Source organism: Schistocerca gregaria, chromosome 6, assembly GCF_023897955.1.
Source record: "Schistocerca gregaria isolate iqSchGreg1 chromosome 6, iqSchGreg1.2, whole genome shotgun sequence".
NCBI lineage: Eukaryota > Metazoa > Arthropoda > Insecta > Orthoptera > Acrididae > Schistocerca > Schistocerca gregaria.
In genome coordinates, this window is record NC_064925.1 from 86,191,109 (window position 1) to 86,206,125 (window position 15,017).

General features: G+C 41.4%; 1 protein-coding gene across 2 annotated transcripts in view; it reads left to right on the plus strand.

Annotated features, from left to right (window-relative positions):
* LOC126278356 (THO complex subunit 5 homolog) overlaps window positions 1–15,017 on the plus strand; it is a 155,945-nt gene that overhangs the window by 80,697 nt on the left and 60,231 nt on the right. For both annotated transcript variants that reach the window (XM_049978411.1, XM_049978412.1), the window contains exon 10: window positions 8,852–8,954. In XM_049978411.1, coding sequence (XP_049834368.1) covers window positions 8,852–8,954 — 103 coding nt within the window. The remainder of the gene's footprint in view (window positions 1–8,851; window positions 8,955–15,017) is intronic.

Genomic DNA, 15,017 nt, shown 5'->3' on the forward strand with positions numbered 1-15,017 from the left:
TTTCATTGAACAGTAGTTAACTTTATTCATTGCCCATTTTGTTAATGATAATTATAGTCTATTTCTTCTTACAGGTATGCTATATGACTGTGTGTGTAAAATTATTAGGGACCACAATTCAGATTTTTGTAATGTCCTCACATCTGCCCATTGTTAGTTCTGATAACTTTTACAAACATGTAGGGAATGTAGCCAGTTTTGGTGGTTATAGTTGAACTCATACAGTGTGTACTGAAAAACTTCATGATGCTCTATCCTTACTTTTATCTTTCCACATGTGCAATTGAGACATTTGTTTAATATAGTCATGAGTGTGTGGTGGATTGTACTGTCTACATTACCATCACATCCAGGGAACTGGAGAAAGATGGTTTTCCTCATTCCTCGATGACCTCCTCAGGAAAGTAGTGATGGAGTCTTAAGAACATGGTTTTTCTGGGAAACTGGTGCTTCTGTATCCTACAACCACTAGCGTTTGTCATAATTTTTCCATACATGATACCATGCTGCACATATGCTCATAGGTTCACAGAATTTCCAGTATGTATAGCATCCCTGCTGAACTATGTCATCTTGAGACAGTGGTATGGACACTTTGGTGACTCCCGATAAATTTCAGACTACTTATTGATACCTATGATACGCCACCTTGGAAAAGGTAAACCCACTTCCAAGGCTCCAGACGAGAATGCTAGAGGTTACTTTTTAGCATTAGGGAGGAGTAGAAGTTCCATGGGGCCTCTTCTGGGTTGTGAGGTGGATGCAGATAGGACCAGATTTGGAGTTCTTTGAAAAATGCTTGTGTTTTGGCCAACCTGTAAGTTACTTCACAGATGCAGTTGAATGAGTCTTCATCTCAGTAAGTTATACTCCAGTGTACCAGTTGTCATTGATTCTCTTATCTTCTTCTGGTGTGATTATCTTGATGTGTTCACTTGGAATGGAAAGGGAAAAGAAACTGTTCCTTCTTCTTTTGCCTGTACTCTTAGCTCCCTTCACTTTTGCGAGACAAGCATTAAGGGGCTGATGATGACGAAAGCTGCTGCTTAACCCATGGCTGAAATTGATAAAGTTGGATTTTGTTGTTATATTGAAATTGAATGGTGTTTCTTCACTTTGACAGGGCCACTGCTGTTTCCCCTTTTACAACATTGTTAGGGTTTTGTACATCAGTCAGTAAAACCTGAACTTTGTAGAATCATCTTGCTTAGGCAATAGTCAACTGCATGTACAAATTTTTAAAAAATGAATAACACTGTGCTGTCTGCAATAAAGTTATTTTATTTTGCTATCAGTTTTGGTTCTGAACAATCATCAATGGCAGGAAAATTATCGCAGATGTATCGCGTGTCATGCGTGCTTTGTATTAAGTTACCACAGAAAACCATAACGCCAAGAGAAATAAAAAATTGTGGCAAGATTAAAATATGAGGGCACATTAGGTTAGCTGCACAGCTTATTAAGCATGACACCATGTCTGAGCAGTAAAATGTATGATTACCTGAGGTAACTATGTATTTCAGACACACCATCCAGCTACATGATCTTTAGCAACTACGAACTATGCAGTTTCTTCAGATAACGGTACAGTTTTCACATTTCTATCATTGCCTGTCGCCTGAACCTCAACCTCTTGCTATAGTTACCTCCATGGGAGAAAGGATGTGCTTTAGGGTTTTATTGAATGTTTCTGGAACTTTCCTGAAGATTGGAATATAGAATGTGTTCCATATTCTGTGCGTACAATGTTTTAATATGAATCTAAAACATTCTGGCATCTAATGTGTCTGAATGGTCCAGTGAAGAAAATGAAGAACATGGCTGTAATCACACAGAAAACTGCAGACCTCATATTGCTGTTCCCCATTGTCATTTTATCATCACGGACACCAAATGGGTGTTTTTTTTATAAATGATAGAGCAAAGCAGTCAGCCTTTTTTTTTTCTTTTTAAATCCAGATTTTTGCAAGTGCCTAGCCATTATCAATGCACAATTTTTTAATCTCGATGCATGTTATTTCCCTGTTGTTCAGGCGTTAGTCACAGTTCACAGTAGTATTCAAAGAACTGTGACTGATGCCCAAAATACAGGAAACCAATGTGCATCGAGATTAAACAATAGTGCATTGATAATGGCTAGGCACTAGCCAAAATCTGGATTTGCATAATAAAACCTGCAAGAAAAAAGGACGACTCTATCATTTATAAATTACACAACAGTCGCTGAGTGCACCCATTTTCCTAATGGAACGTAACCTGATGACCGGATGGATGGCAGGATAGAGAGAACTGTGGGGAAAACTGAATGCAGCCTTATAGCCTTATATAGTTACAAATCTGGTGTATGTACAGATTGTGACTGGAACAGATAACTGCACAGTTAAACTAAAGGTGTGTAGTCCCTTTAAACAATGAAGCACAAATCTTCTCTGTCTTTAATGCAGATGAACGGTGAGCATCAGGATTCAGTAATGCCTGCTTATTTTTAGGTATATACTGCACAAAGAAAACAGCGCCAAATCATTTCTATGCTATGTTGAAGAGTTTGATGTTCCAGTTGTTTTCAAAATAATGAATAATTTTCAGCTTCTGTCAAAACTTTTGTCTGGCCATAAGTTCAAAGGACTTTTACGGTGTGGAATTCAGTACTTGGAGAAACGGCACAATCTGACCAATTTGGGTGCTGGGACTTACGGCAATGTTTTCTGTGACATTATTCCACGTGACTTCTGTATGGAAGTCAGCAGTTCTTTGAAATTATTGACCATATATTATAACCTACCTATGGACAGCAAGAATTGATAGTGAATTACTGACTTTTCTGATCAAACATTTAACCCTACTGGTTCAAAAATTGGGAATTTTGTAATAACTATGTTTCAGTTTGCAAACTGTTTAATATTTACTCCTTAAAAGCAGGGTTCATTAAAACCAACTTTAAGTAAATTGTTCTCGTGGCATTTTTACCAGGACCGACAGAAATTTTCATTAAAAGTGGAGATTCCTTAAGAGTGGGTTTGTTAATAGTGAGTTTTGCTGTACTTATATTGAAAACATTCAAGGTTCTGTTTCACTTACTCATGGCACCCCTGAAGTTACTTTTATTTCTGTGGAACATTTGCTGTCCAGTATAACATACTGGCCTCTATTATTCAAACACCCATCGAGCCAATGACATATTTGCAAAGATAATCCACATGATTGTATCTTGTTTGGTAGCCAATGATTTGGTGGAGTTGAACGCCCTTCAGAAATTTGGAAGACAAGGTCTACCTGTTGCCTACGAGGTGTCATGTATTAATAACATAAGCTGTGTGTTGCGTGCACAAGTGGAATACCTGTCTCCGCTTAGAGGCAGGTGCTTCAGCGCATTAAATTGCTGTGTCAGCTGACCCATGCTGACGATGCATGTCATTCCTCAGTATGGCTCTCGACAAGAACAGTAAAATAAAACCAACCACAGTATCTGAATATTTAAATTAGACATATTATTTTACATAGTTATTTTTCTTACTTTATAAATTACTTTTGTTGCAAGTATCATTCATCAGCGATAAGACATAGATATACTCTTAACTCCCCTTGTGTGGTATTTATTAGTACAATAATCCGGTGTCACAGTTAACAACTACTATGTTGAGATTATTATTGTTTACATTTGCTACCTGATCTGTTAAACTAATTGGTTTATATGATGATGGTTTTTCTACTAAGAACCTCAGACTTTTATCTGATTTTTTAAAAAATGTGCACACCACTTATTTTAGACCCTTTGCCCGGCTCCAACACAGAACGCCTCTGTTAGTTCTTAATAGATGCTACAAATTGAGAGCTGTGCAGAGAAGTCACAAGTGAGGCTAGATGTCTTCATCAACTCCATTAGTCTCAATAAAAAAACTGAGAATGGCCTCAGAATCCAGACGACAAGTGTCATCAGTGCTGGCATGAGCAGTGATATGCAGCTGCTGCCACCTGTGCACTTGGTTGCTTCTGGGATGACACTGTACTGCATTATAAACCAATAATTTATCTTAGATCTTGTATGTTATGTCTTTTTCATGTAAACTTATCATCATCATCATCATCATCTTCATCATCTTCATCATCATCATCATTTAAGACTGATGATGCCTTTTAGCGTTCAGTCTGGAGCATGGCCCTGTTATAAAATTCCTCCATTATCCCCTATTCAGTGCTAACATTGGTGCCTCTTCTGATGTTAAACCTATTACTTCAAAATCTTTCTTAACCAAATCCAGGTACCTTCTCCTTGGTCTGCCCCGACTCCTCCTACCCTCTACTGCTGAACCATGAGTCTCTTGGGTGACCTTGCTTCTCCCATGCGTGTAACATGACCCCACCATCTAAGCCTGTTCATCCTGATTGCTACATCTATAGAGTTCATTCCCAGTTTTTCTTTGATTTCCTCATTGTGGACACCCTCCTGCCATTGTTCCCATCTACTAGTACCTGCAATCATCCTAGCTACTTTCATATCTGTAACCTCAACCTTGTTGATAAGGTAACCTGAATCCACCCAGCTTTCGCTCCCATACAACAAAGTTGGTCGAAAGATTGAACGGTGCACAGATAATTTAGTCTTGGTACTGATTTCCTTCTTGCAGAAGAGAGCAGATCGTAGCTGAGTGCTCACTGCATTAGCTTTGCTACACCTCGCTTACAGTTCTTTCACTATGTTGCCATCCTGTGAGAATATACCTCCTAAGTACTTGAAACTGTTCTAATTTTGTTCCTCCTATTTGGCACTCAATCCGTTTGTATTTCTTTCCCACTGACATTACTTTCGTTTTGGAGATGCTAATCTTCATACCATAGTCCTTACATTTCTGATCTAGCTCTGAAATATTGCTTTGCAAATTTTCAATCGAATCTGCCATCACAACTAAGTCATCCGCATATGCAAGACTGCTTATTTTGTATTGACATATCTTGATCTCACCCAGCTAGTCTATTGTTTTCAACATATGATCCATAAATAATATGAACAACAGTGGAGACAGGTTGCAGCCTTGTCTTACCCCTGAAACTACTCTGAACCATGAACTCAATTTACCGTCAACTCTAACTGCTGCCTGACTATCCTTGTAGAGACCTTTAATTGCTTGCAAAAGTTTGCCTCCTATTCCATAATCTCGTAGAACAGACAATAACTTCCTCCTAGGGACCCGGTCATATGCCTTTTCTAGATCTATAAAGCATAGATACAGTTCCCTGTTCCACTCATAACACTTCTCCATTATTTGCCGTAAACTAAAGATCTGGTCCTGACAACCTGTAAAAGGCCTAAACCCATACTGATTTTCATCCAATTGGTCCTCAACTAATACTCGCGCTTTCCTTTCAACAATACCTGAGAAAATTTTACCCACAACGCTGATTAAAGAGATACCTCTGTAGTTGTTACAATCTTTTCTGTTTCCATGTTTAAAGATTGGTGCGATTACTGATTTTGTCCAGTCTGATGGAACCTGTCCCGACTCCCAGGCCATTTCAATTATCCTGTGTAGCCATTTAAGACCTGACGTTCGACTGTATTTGATGAGTTCCGACTTAATTTCATCCACCCCAGCTGCTTTATTGCACTGCAATATATTGACCATTTTCTCCACTTCCTCAAATGTGATCCTATTTCCATCATCATTCCTATCCCATTCTACCTCGAAAGCTGAAACATTGCTGATCGTATTTTCACCTACATTGAGCAACTCTTCAAAATATTCCCTCCATCTGCCCAAGGGGTCCACAGGATTCACCAGCAGTTTTCCTGACCTGTCCAAAATACTTTTCATTTCCGTCTTACCTCCCTTTCGAAGACTGCTAATTACACTCCAGAATGGTTTTCCAGCAGCTTGACCCATACTCTCCAACCTGTTTCCAAAGTCTTCCCAAGATTTCTTCTTGGATGCTGCAATTAACTGTTTGGCTTTATTTCTTTCTTCAACATAACTTTCTCTGTCTACCTGAGTTCTAGGCATGTAAACTTACAATGAAAGAAATTCAAACAAAAATATCATATCCTTACTATGTTTGAAGATAATTTTTATTGCAATTTTTGTGCAATAAATACTATGAAACTGACGATTCATGTGTGTATTCAGCACCAAAACTACCAATGGCATAGTTTCAAAATTCCAGCTACAGGACTTATAACTTCCAAAAAGAAACACAGCTTGTACCCAGTATGCATGTAACGGCAGTTTTCTACAAAGCCAGCACCCTAAACGTTAGTAACAAATTTGATATGAGATGTTATCTGCACCAGCACCGAAGCTTGAGAACTGTGGCCAATTTTCCTGAAAGGCCCAACCAAGTAAGTAGAATATGCTTGCTGGTTGTTGCGAACTCCAATAAGAGGAGTGTGGGGGCCCTTCTAGATGTAAGCTATCAGGTTAGGAAGAAAATCCTGTGTGTACCCAGTATTTTTTCCAGGAGATCTTATAGCCCTTGGCAGTTGAGCTCTTTGGTTACAACCAGTTGCAAGTCATAGCTTGTGTCAGTGTCAGTAGTTCAGAGCTCGTCATTAGTTCCCTTAGCTGTTTGGTTGAATTGATGAAAACTGCTTGCCTCACTCACAGAATAGAAAAACAAATCAGGATTTGCTGCATTGGATAATGAACAGGTCCTTTAGTTTGGAGCCAGTTGGAGAGCTTAAACCTGATGGCCTGAACAAAGATATGGATTTCTTAATCTGTGTAACTGGCTAAGGAAATGTTGGGCTGCTTTGCTCTATGCACAGAAAACTGCTATGTGGATAGCATATTATTTACTATTCAGAATGAGAAACTATAAATGAGTTTCCCAGAAAAGATTTGGGATAAGGTCCCAGAATTAATCTCACTTATTAGCAGCTATAATTCTCAGGTGGTCCAAGGAACAGAAAGCTGACTGAAACATAATGTGGGTATGAGCAAAATCCTAAATTTCAGTTGGAATATATATTATAAGGATCATTGGGATAGTAATGGTGGCAGAATATTTATTGCTGTAAAGATTTTGATTGTATCTGTTTGTCTGTGAGTTTATTACCCATTCCAATTAAAAAAGAATACAGGGCATTTCAAAATGATTAATTTAATTTCACAAGATTTTATCTTGTATTGAACTGAGATAGGAACATAGCTTAAATTTTAACTTATGCATAAAATCTAAAAAGTTTACCCAGGCACTAGTTGGAAGATATTGGTACATGTGGGTACCAGCAGTGTGGAACCACCAGGGTCGCTGACTCATTTGGTACTCAGTGTGCATTAGATCAAGATAATGCTAACAAAGCAACAAAAAGCATCTCGAAATCTCCATTTCAGCAGGTTAGATACAACTGTGTGCCGTGATTTTCTCTGAGAGTATGCCACTGCACTTCCTACTTCTTCAAGCATTTAATGATGGCACCAATAGTTTCAAGATACCTAGAATATTCTTTCAAGACATAAAGCACATTCAACACTTTCGCCATAAAGAGCATATCTATCTCACATTACACTATTGGTCTTCAAGGTTGCCTGATCTCATGGTGGTGTCCCTCCGCCACACACCTCCCCCCTCACCTATCTTGGGGAAGGGGGTTGCTTTGTGAAAGATTTCATCTATGTGCCTCCCCTTCCAACAACTCTTGTTGAACTGTGATGCTGCATAGCAATAGTTTTGGATGAGTCTGCGTATCAGTTAGATAGTAGATGTTTATTGTGTTTCCAGTGGGAAGACACCGTGAATACCTGTGAGAGGCAAATCCTGAACGTATTCATGTAAAGTACTCATAAGTTAGTAAGTGCATGCATGTAAGAGATATATCCTTGTGAAATATGATAGTTTGTTTGAAAATAGAAACTTCATAGTTCCATTTGTAAATTAATATTCACCACAATATTTCTATCTTCACTCATACAGAAGATATAGTGGGTCAGATGGGCGTAATAAAAGTTACAGTCAGTTTCTTTTATGAGCCTCTGTCTCAGGTAGATAGTGACTGAATGCTTCAGGGAAAACTTGAAGAATACCCCACACAAACTTTTCATTCGAGCTGTGACATTAGGGAGAGATTTCAACTTGATAGCTATGGTACAAAATATGATATGGCGTGCTGCTGATTTTTTTCCAGATTTTACATAGAGGAAAGTAACTGTTGTTTTACTGTCCATAGAGAATGGGGTCACTAGAAACAAAGCAAAAACTCAGATAGGGGCAACAGACTGGCTTGATTTCAACCAAACTATATTTCTGAACAGTAGGTGTGATTAGAAATTATTTCTGTATTAGTGAACAAGTATTTGCATTTATCTGCAACAGCCTGTGTGAAGAGGTGCACTTGCATTATGTGTCTTTTATTTGATCTGATTGTGGCTGTGTTTTCTTACATAATTTTTGGATGTTTCTTGTTGTATTTGTTATTGTTAAGGAATAAATTTCCATATTATGTACCTTTGAGAAGAGCTGTGCAGTGCTAAAAATTTTTTAGTTAAGTGTTAGAAATAATATATTTTGATTGTAGCAATGGTATGAACAGAGTAGTATCTACTCATCATATGACGGAGATTCTGAGTCGCAGATAGGCACCATGAAAAGGCTGTCAGAAAATAAGCTTTCAGCCAACAAGGCATTCATCAGAGATAGGACATACACACACACTCATGCAAACAGAACTCACACACACATAATGATCGCAGTCTCTGACTGCTGAGACCACAGCGTGTGTTTTTTGTTTTGCCTATCTGCAACTCAGCATCTCCATGATGAGTAGCAATTATTCTTTTCATAATATTGTCACAGTCCATGCTGGGTTTTCCATTGCTATATTTTGACTCTGCACTTTAAAAATTGTTTCATGTTCTCACAGCCAAAAACTGCAGTGAGCCAGGCTTGTGTTGAAAATGTGATGAGAGGCATTAGACAACGTTTGAAGGCCAGGTTAGCACTATGCTGCCAACTACAGGCTCTAGGTTGGTATTAAATTGAGTGTGCATATTTTCAATTCATTATTAAGTATTTTGCTCTTCTTGTTAATCACTAGTTCCAGAACAAATATTTTAACACATTATAAACGTTCTCATTTTTGCATGTAGAGTAAGCATAATCATAAACACATTTGTAGTGAAGAATTTTACAGGGTTTTTGTGTGTCATTTCACCAGACTAGGTGTAAGTTATAAATATTGTTGTCGGATGAGATGTCTGATGTCGTTAAATTTTCACAATATTTTATCAGCGAAATTTTCACAATATTTTATCAGCGCAGCTGTCCGACATCTTCCTATTTGTGCTAGTCTCAGAAGAAACTGTGCAGGCATGAATATTCCTTGTATGAACAAAAGCTCTTCTTTGTGGTCACTGTGATTTTAACATGTTCAGTGCTGGATGCTGTGCTGTTCTAAGTTGGTATCCTGTGTCTTTGTTCAGCAGATTAGTCAAGCTACAAGTTTCCATTGCATCTTTAATAATGCTGTCTTAATATGAAGACAGTGACGAGAGAATCTTCATGTTTTTATATTGCATAATGAGTGTTGATCTGAGACGATTCTCAGCCAATGCAGATTTCTCTCGCTACAACAGATGTGTGTGTCGTCGATGTTAACATATCTGTCCTCCATGCTGCGACAAGTTTTTACAGTATGTGATAAACCCACAGTTATAGAGAATCTTGATAGACACAAGGCCTTCTTAAACCAAGATTATCTTTCAGTGAGCCTAAAACAACTCCGAGTTTTGTTGGCAGACAAAGACACGTTTAACTTTATGTTCCTCCAATAATCTTCCTATTTTTGAAGAAACACTACCAGCGTATGACAAGATGACCATTCCTCTTTGTTTTTCACTTTCTTCCAGATCCTCATTCTGTCTAGCATGTACTGGGTACGAGGCATGGCAAATCTTGCATTCAGAATAACCATTATCTAAAAATATGGTTCATAGGTGGCATAGCTCATCAGATAAGCTGTCTAAATCTGATGTGGCTTCTGCTCTGTGGAACAATGTCACAAGCATGTCACTTTGTTGTGCAGGATTGTGACAGCTGATTGACTGCATTTATAAGGCTGTAAGTATTTGTGTGGTGCATAGTGTGACCCAAGGTGCCATCTTCTTTTCTCCACATCAACATGTCCAGGAACGAAAGTTCACCATTTTTCTCCATGTCATCATAAACTTGATGTTTCACACACTCCATGTTAGTTATTTGCATGTTACATGGGTCTTATTCTTTTTTCCCTCCTGATATATCAGTTGCTTTCCAAAAATGTCACACTTTTTCAGTGAAATGTTGTTATGTAGATCATTTCATAGAAATTTACATTAAAATTAATAGCAGATATGGGCAGATGTGTGCCTGACTCTTCCACTCTCCCCCACACAAAGGAGGTGGGGGAGGGGGAGAGCACACTGTATTTAACCCTCGAGTGGGCGTGCCATTTTTCATAACACGAGCGGGTGTGCCGTGCACTTTGTACACTTATATGGAATAGCTAACTTTATGTATGATCAAAATCACAGTTTAATCTTTGTTTATTTAAACAGCAAGAAAATAAACTTACATAATACATTCTAAACCACTATTTCATTAAACAATAGTAAAATAAATTTTCACTATAACATTCTGTTGTCAAGGACGGTGTTACAGAGACAATAACGATCCACTTGAAGCATTAAGCAGTGCAGTTGCATCAGGTCCCAGCCAGCTGCTTATTTGGTCACTAATTATCTTTTAGACAACTGCCTCAAAGTGGGATTATGTTGCTAGTTCGTAATCGGGGTCACTTTTTTGCATGGATCATAAATTTTTTTCTCGCCTAGCTAATATTGTGGTTGGCAGGAGAGCCAACCGTATGGTTAAAGGAGGCCGAAATACACGCGTTTTAGCTCACGCAGGCTGCCGTGAGGTCTGGAACGTGACAAGGGAATTAGAATTGAGAAAAACGGACGTAGCTGGTGGAGTACTTAACTTTAATCCATACATGGAGAACGTCGCTTTTTATGGTACATGATTCACAATGTCAATAGTACGGATACTGGCGCCTTGCTAGGTCGTAGCAAATAACGTAGCTGAAGGCTATGCTAACTATCGTCTCGGCAAATGAGAGCATAGAAGTCAGTGAACCATCGCTAGCAACGTCGGCTGTACAACTGGGGCAGAGTGCTAGGAAGTCTCTCTAGACCTGCCGTGTGGCGGCGCTCAGTCTGCGGTCACTGACAGTGGCGACACGCGGGTCCGACGTATAGTAACGGACCGCGGCCGATTTAAAGGCTACCACATAGCAAGTGTGGTGTCTGGCGGTGACACCACATTCCTCCCCCGCAAATCGGCGTACGGTTGTGGTATAAGGCTTCCGCCCGCCGTGGGGAGGACCGCATGTTGACGTATGTGACGAGGTGGGGAGCCTAACAACAAGCGAGGCTGTGCCACCCGCACCCTGCCATTCGGACCGCGGGGAGCTAGGAAACGTCTGAAAACCTGCTTCAGGGTGCATGCCAACATGGGGTGTATGCGCCCGTAGAGAGACAGAAGGGGCCGATGGGTCGACCTCCATCAGGCCGGGGGACCCGACGGGCGAAGACGACATATGGTCCGGAGCGGGCAAGAGTTCCATGTCGGAGGACAAATTGTCACGGGAAGCGATCGGCAGCACGTGACCCAGGGAGGCGCCCAGCGGTTGCTGCGACGCGTCCACTGCGGGCGTCGCCGACGGGAGAACAGGCGGCAGCGGCGGCGTGTCACAATGGGGCAAAATGGAAGGCAGCGTCGGTAACACTTGGGGCTGAGGTGGGCCAGTAGATGGGTCCCCAGGGCGCTGACCACACGCACCGTCGCTGGAAGCAGACGGCGAGCGGCAGATCCCGTGCAACGACAGAGGCGCATCTGATTGAGATGCCGACGCACCTCACCAGAGGCCCCCAAAACCAGATACATAGCACGTCCAAGACAGCGAAGAACGCGCCCTTTGCACCAACGCCGTTAACCTCGATAGTGGCGATAGTAGACAACGTCGCCTGCAGCAAAAGCAGGTGTCTGCCGCGGTACAGGAACCTGATGCGGCGGATGTAGCGAAGATATCAAGGTTCGATTATGACGACCGTGGAGCAACTCAGCTGGCGAGAGACCATCTCGAGGCTGAGAGCAATACGAAGACAAAAAGAGCAATAATGCGTCCTCCCGAGAATGCGACTCTTTCAACTTCAACATCTGTGACTTGAAAGTCCTGACCAATCGTTCAGCGGCACCGTTTGACTGTGGCGAAAACGGCGCGGACGTCAGGTGTTGAATACCATTGGCCTTGCAGAATGACTGAAATTCTGCGGATATGAATTGTGGGCCATTGTCAGAAACAATAGTCTGTGGAAGACCCTCAATACAAAAGATAGCGGATAACGCCTGGATGGTGGCAGATGACGTCGTGGAAGACATCCGGACAACAAAAGGAAAATTACTGAATGAATCTACCACAACCAACCATCGAGCATTCCAGAATGGACCAGCAAAATCAATGTGTAAGCGTTGCCAAGGGGAAGTGGCTTTTGGCCATGGAAAGAATTTCCGCGGTGGTGCTGACTGTAGTTCGGCACACACCATGCAAGAAGAACACACATTCGTAATCGCGGCTTCGATTCCGAACCAAGTAGAGTGCTGACGAGCAAGTTGTTTTGTTCGCACTATACCCCAATGTCCTTGGTGGAGAAGTTGTAAGACAGAGGACTATAACGAACGTGGGACCACAACCCTGGACTGATCATTATCAGAACGCAACAGCAAAACACCACATCGTACAAAAAGTCTCTCCTTGTGAGCAAAAAATCAGCGAACCAACGGGTCCCCGATCCGTGACTTTGACAAGGACCATTGCGTACCAACAAAACGCAGAACTGGAGCAAGGACAGGGTCGGCTGCTGTGGCTGCAGCTACACAACGAAAATCAATCGAAAACGATTCGGCCACGTCATCGGTTTCCGCATCAATGAACATGGAAGCAAGTTCGGAGGAATCGAATGCCATATCCTCAGCAACAGGCAAGCGCGACAACACATCGGCGTTTCCGTGCTTAGCAGTGGACCGATAAAAGATATCGTAGAGGTACTGCGAGAGGAAAATAGACCAGCGAATGAATTTCTGCGCTGTACGTGGAGGTACAGGCTTGGTCGGATGAAAAAGCGATGTCAAAGGTTTGTGGTCTGTGAGTATGGTAAAGTGACGACCATACAAGAAATCATGAAACTTAGTAACACCAAATACGACAGCCAATGCTTCTTTCTCAATCTGTGAATAATTTCTTTGCGCAGACGAGAGCAATTTGGACGCAAAGGCAATAGGGCGATCGTGTAATCTATCTTTGTGCGCAAGCACAGCACCGATCCCGAAATGCGATGCATCCACCATCAACAAAAGGGGCTTCCGGGGATCGAATGGCATAAGGCAAGTATTGGAAAGCAACGCCGATTTCAACTGGCGAAATGTGCGTTCGCATTCTGTCGTCCAGATGAACAGAACACCCTTACGGCGTAGGTGATGAAGCAGAGCTGAAACGGAAGAGGCATGCGCAATATATTTATGATAATAGTTGATTTTTCCCAGCACACACTGTAGCTGCTTCAAATTCTGCGGCGAAGGCAAGTCTTGAATGGCACGAAGGTGCGTGAGACTGGGATGTATGCCTTGGGCATTGATGACATGTCCCAGGTATGGCAAGTCCCGAGCAAAAAACACACATTTGTCCTTTCGCAAGTTTAGACCATTTTGTCGCAAGACCTGAAATAATGTTCTGAGATTAGTCAAATGTTCCTCTTCTGTCTTTCCAGAGATCACAATATCGTCCAGATAATTAGCTCCAGTAGGGACCGACGCACAAACAGTTTGTAGATATTGCTGAAACAATACAGGGGCGGATGCACACCCGAATGGCAGTCGTTTGAATCGATGTTAACCACCAAAACACGCTGGGATTTTTCGTGTACCAGTATTTGCAAGTACGCATCTGCTAGGTCCAACTTCGAAAAATATTTACCCGGGCGCAGTTTGTCAAAAAGATCTTCCAGGCGGGGTAAAGGAAATGTTGCAATCACTAGCTGTGGATTCACAGTCGCCTTGAAGTCCACACAAAGTCTTAACTTTCCGGAAGGTTTTGGCAAAATTACTAAGGGTGATGCCCAGAGAGAAGCCTGCACACGTTCAATCACACCTTGTGATTCCAAATTGTGTAATGTTTTTGCGACCTCATCACACAATGCGTGGGGAACATTGCGCACTCTGAAAACTTTCGGTTATGCATTTGCTTTCAGTTCCAAATGCACTTTATAGTTCTTAGAGCAACCAAGGCCCGGTGCAAAAATGTCTGCAAATTCTTCACATAGACGAGAAACACTGTCTGAAGGCACAGTCTGGTTCACTGATAGGACCTTATTTACTATAGAAAAGTTAAACAACTGAAATAAATCGAAACCAAACAAGTTCACTGCAGAAGAAGAATGAAGGATGTAAAATGACACAAGTTTTGTTTGTCCTTTGTATGTTGCAATAAGGCTGCACTGTCCTAACACAGGGAAATCGTTACCGGTATAGCTAGTTAACTTAACATTTGCGGCACGTAACGGAGGTGTGCCCAGCAGTTTGTAAGTGTCTTGATTGATCAGTGAAACTGCAGCTCCGGTATCGAGTTAGAATGGTATCACTTTGCCATTAATGTCCAAGCCTACAAAAAGTTTATTGTCCTGCTGACGACAAGAGCGACTGTCTCGTGCAACGTTAACTAACACTGGTACATAATCACTTGCGACTTGATGGGAGTTCCGGCGACATCGACGCACGCTATTTTCGGGACAAACACAGTCACTGTTAGAGAGAGTGGTACTGGGCGGAGTGGAATGAACTACATGAATTTCCATGGGGGAAGTTTCGCGAGCCTGAGTATCCTTGGTTCGATTCCAATTCCGGAGCGAAGCAAAGGGCCGGGAACGGTTTTGAGCTTTCGATCTGAGCTTTTTCTGGCAAACACTCTGAACATCACCTTTTTTATTACAAGAAAA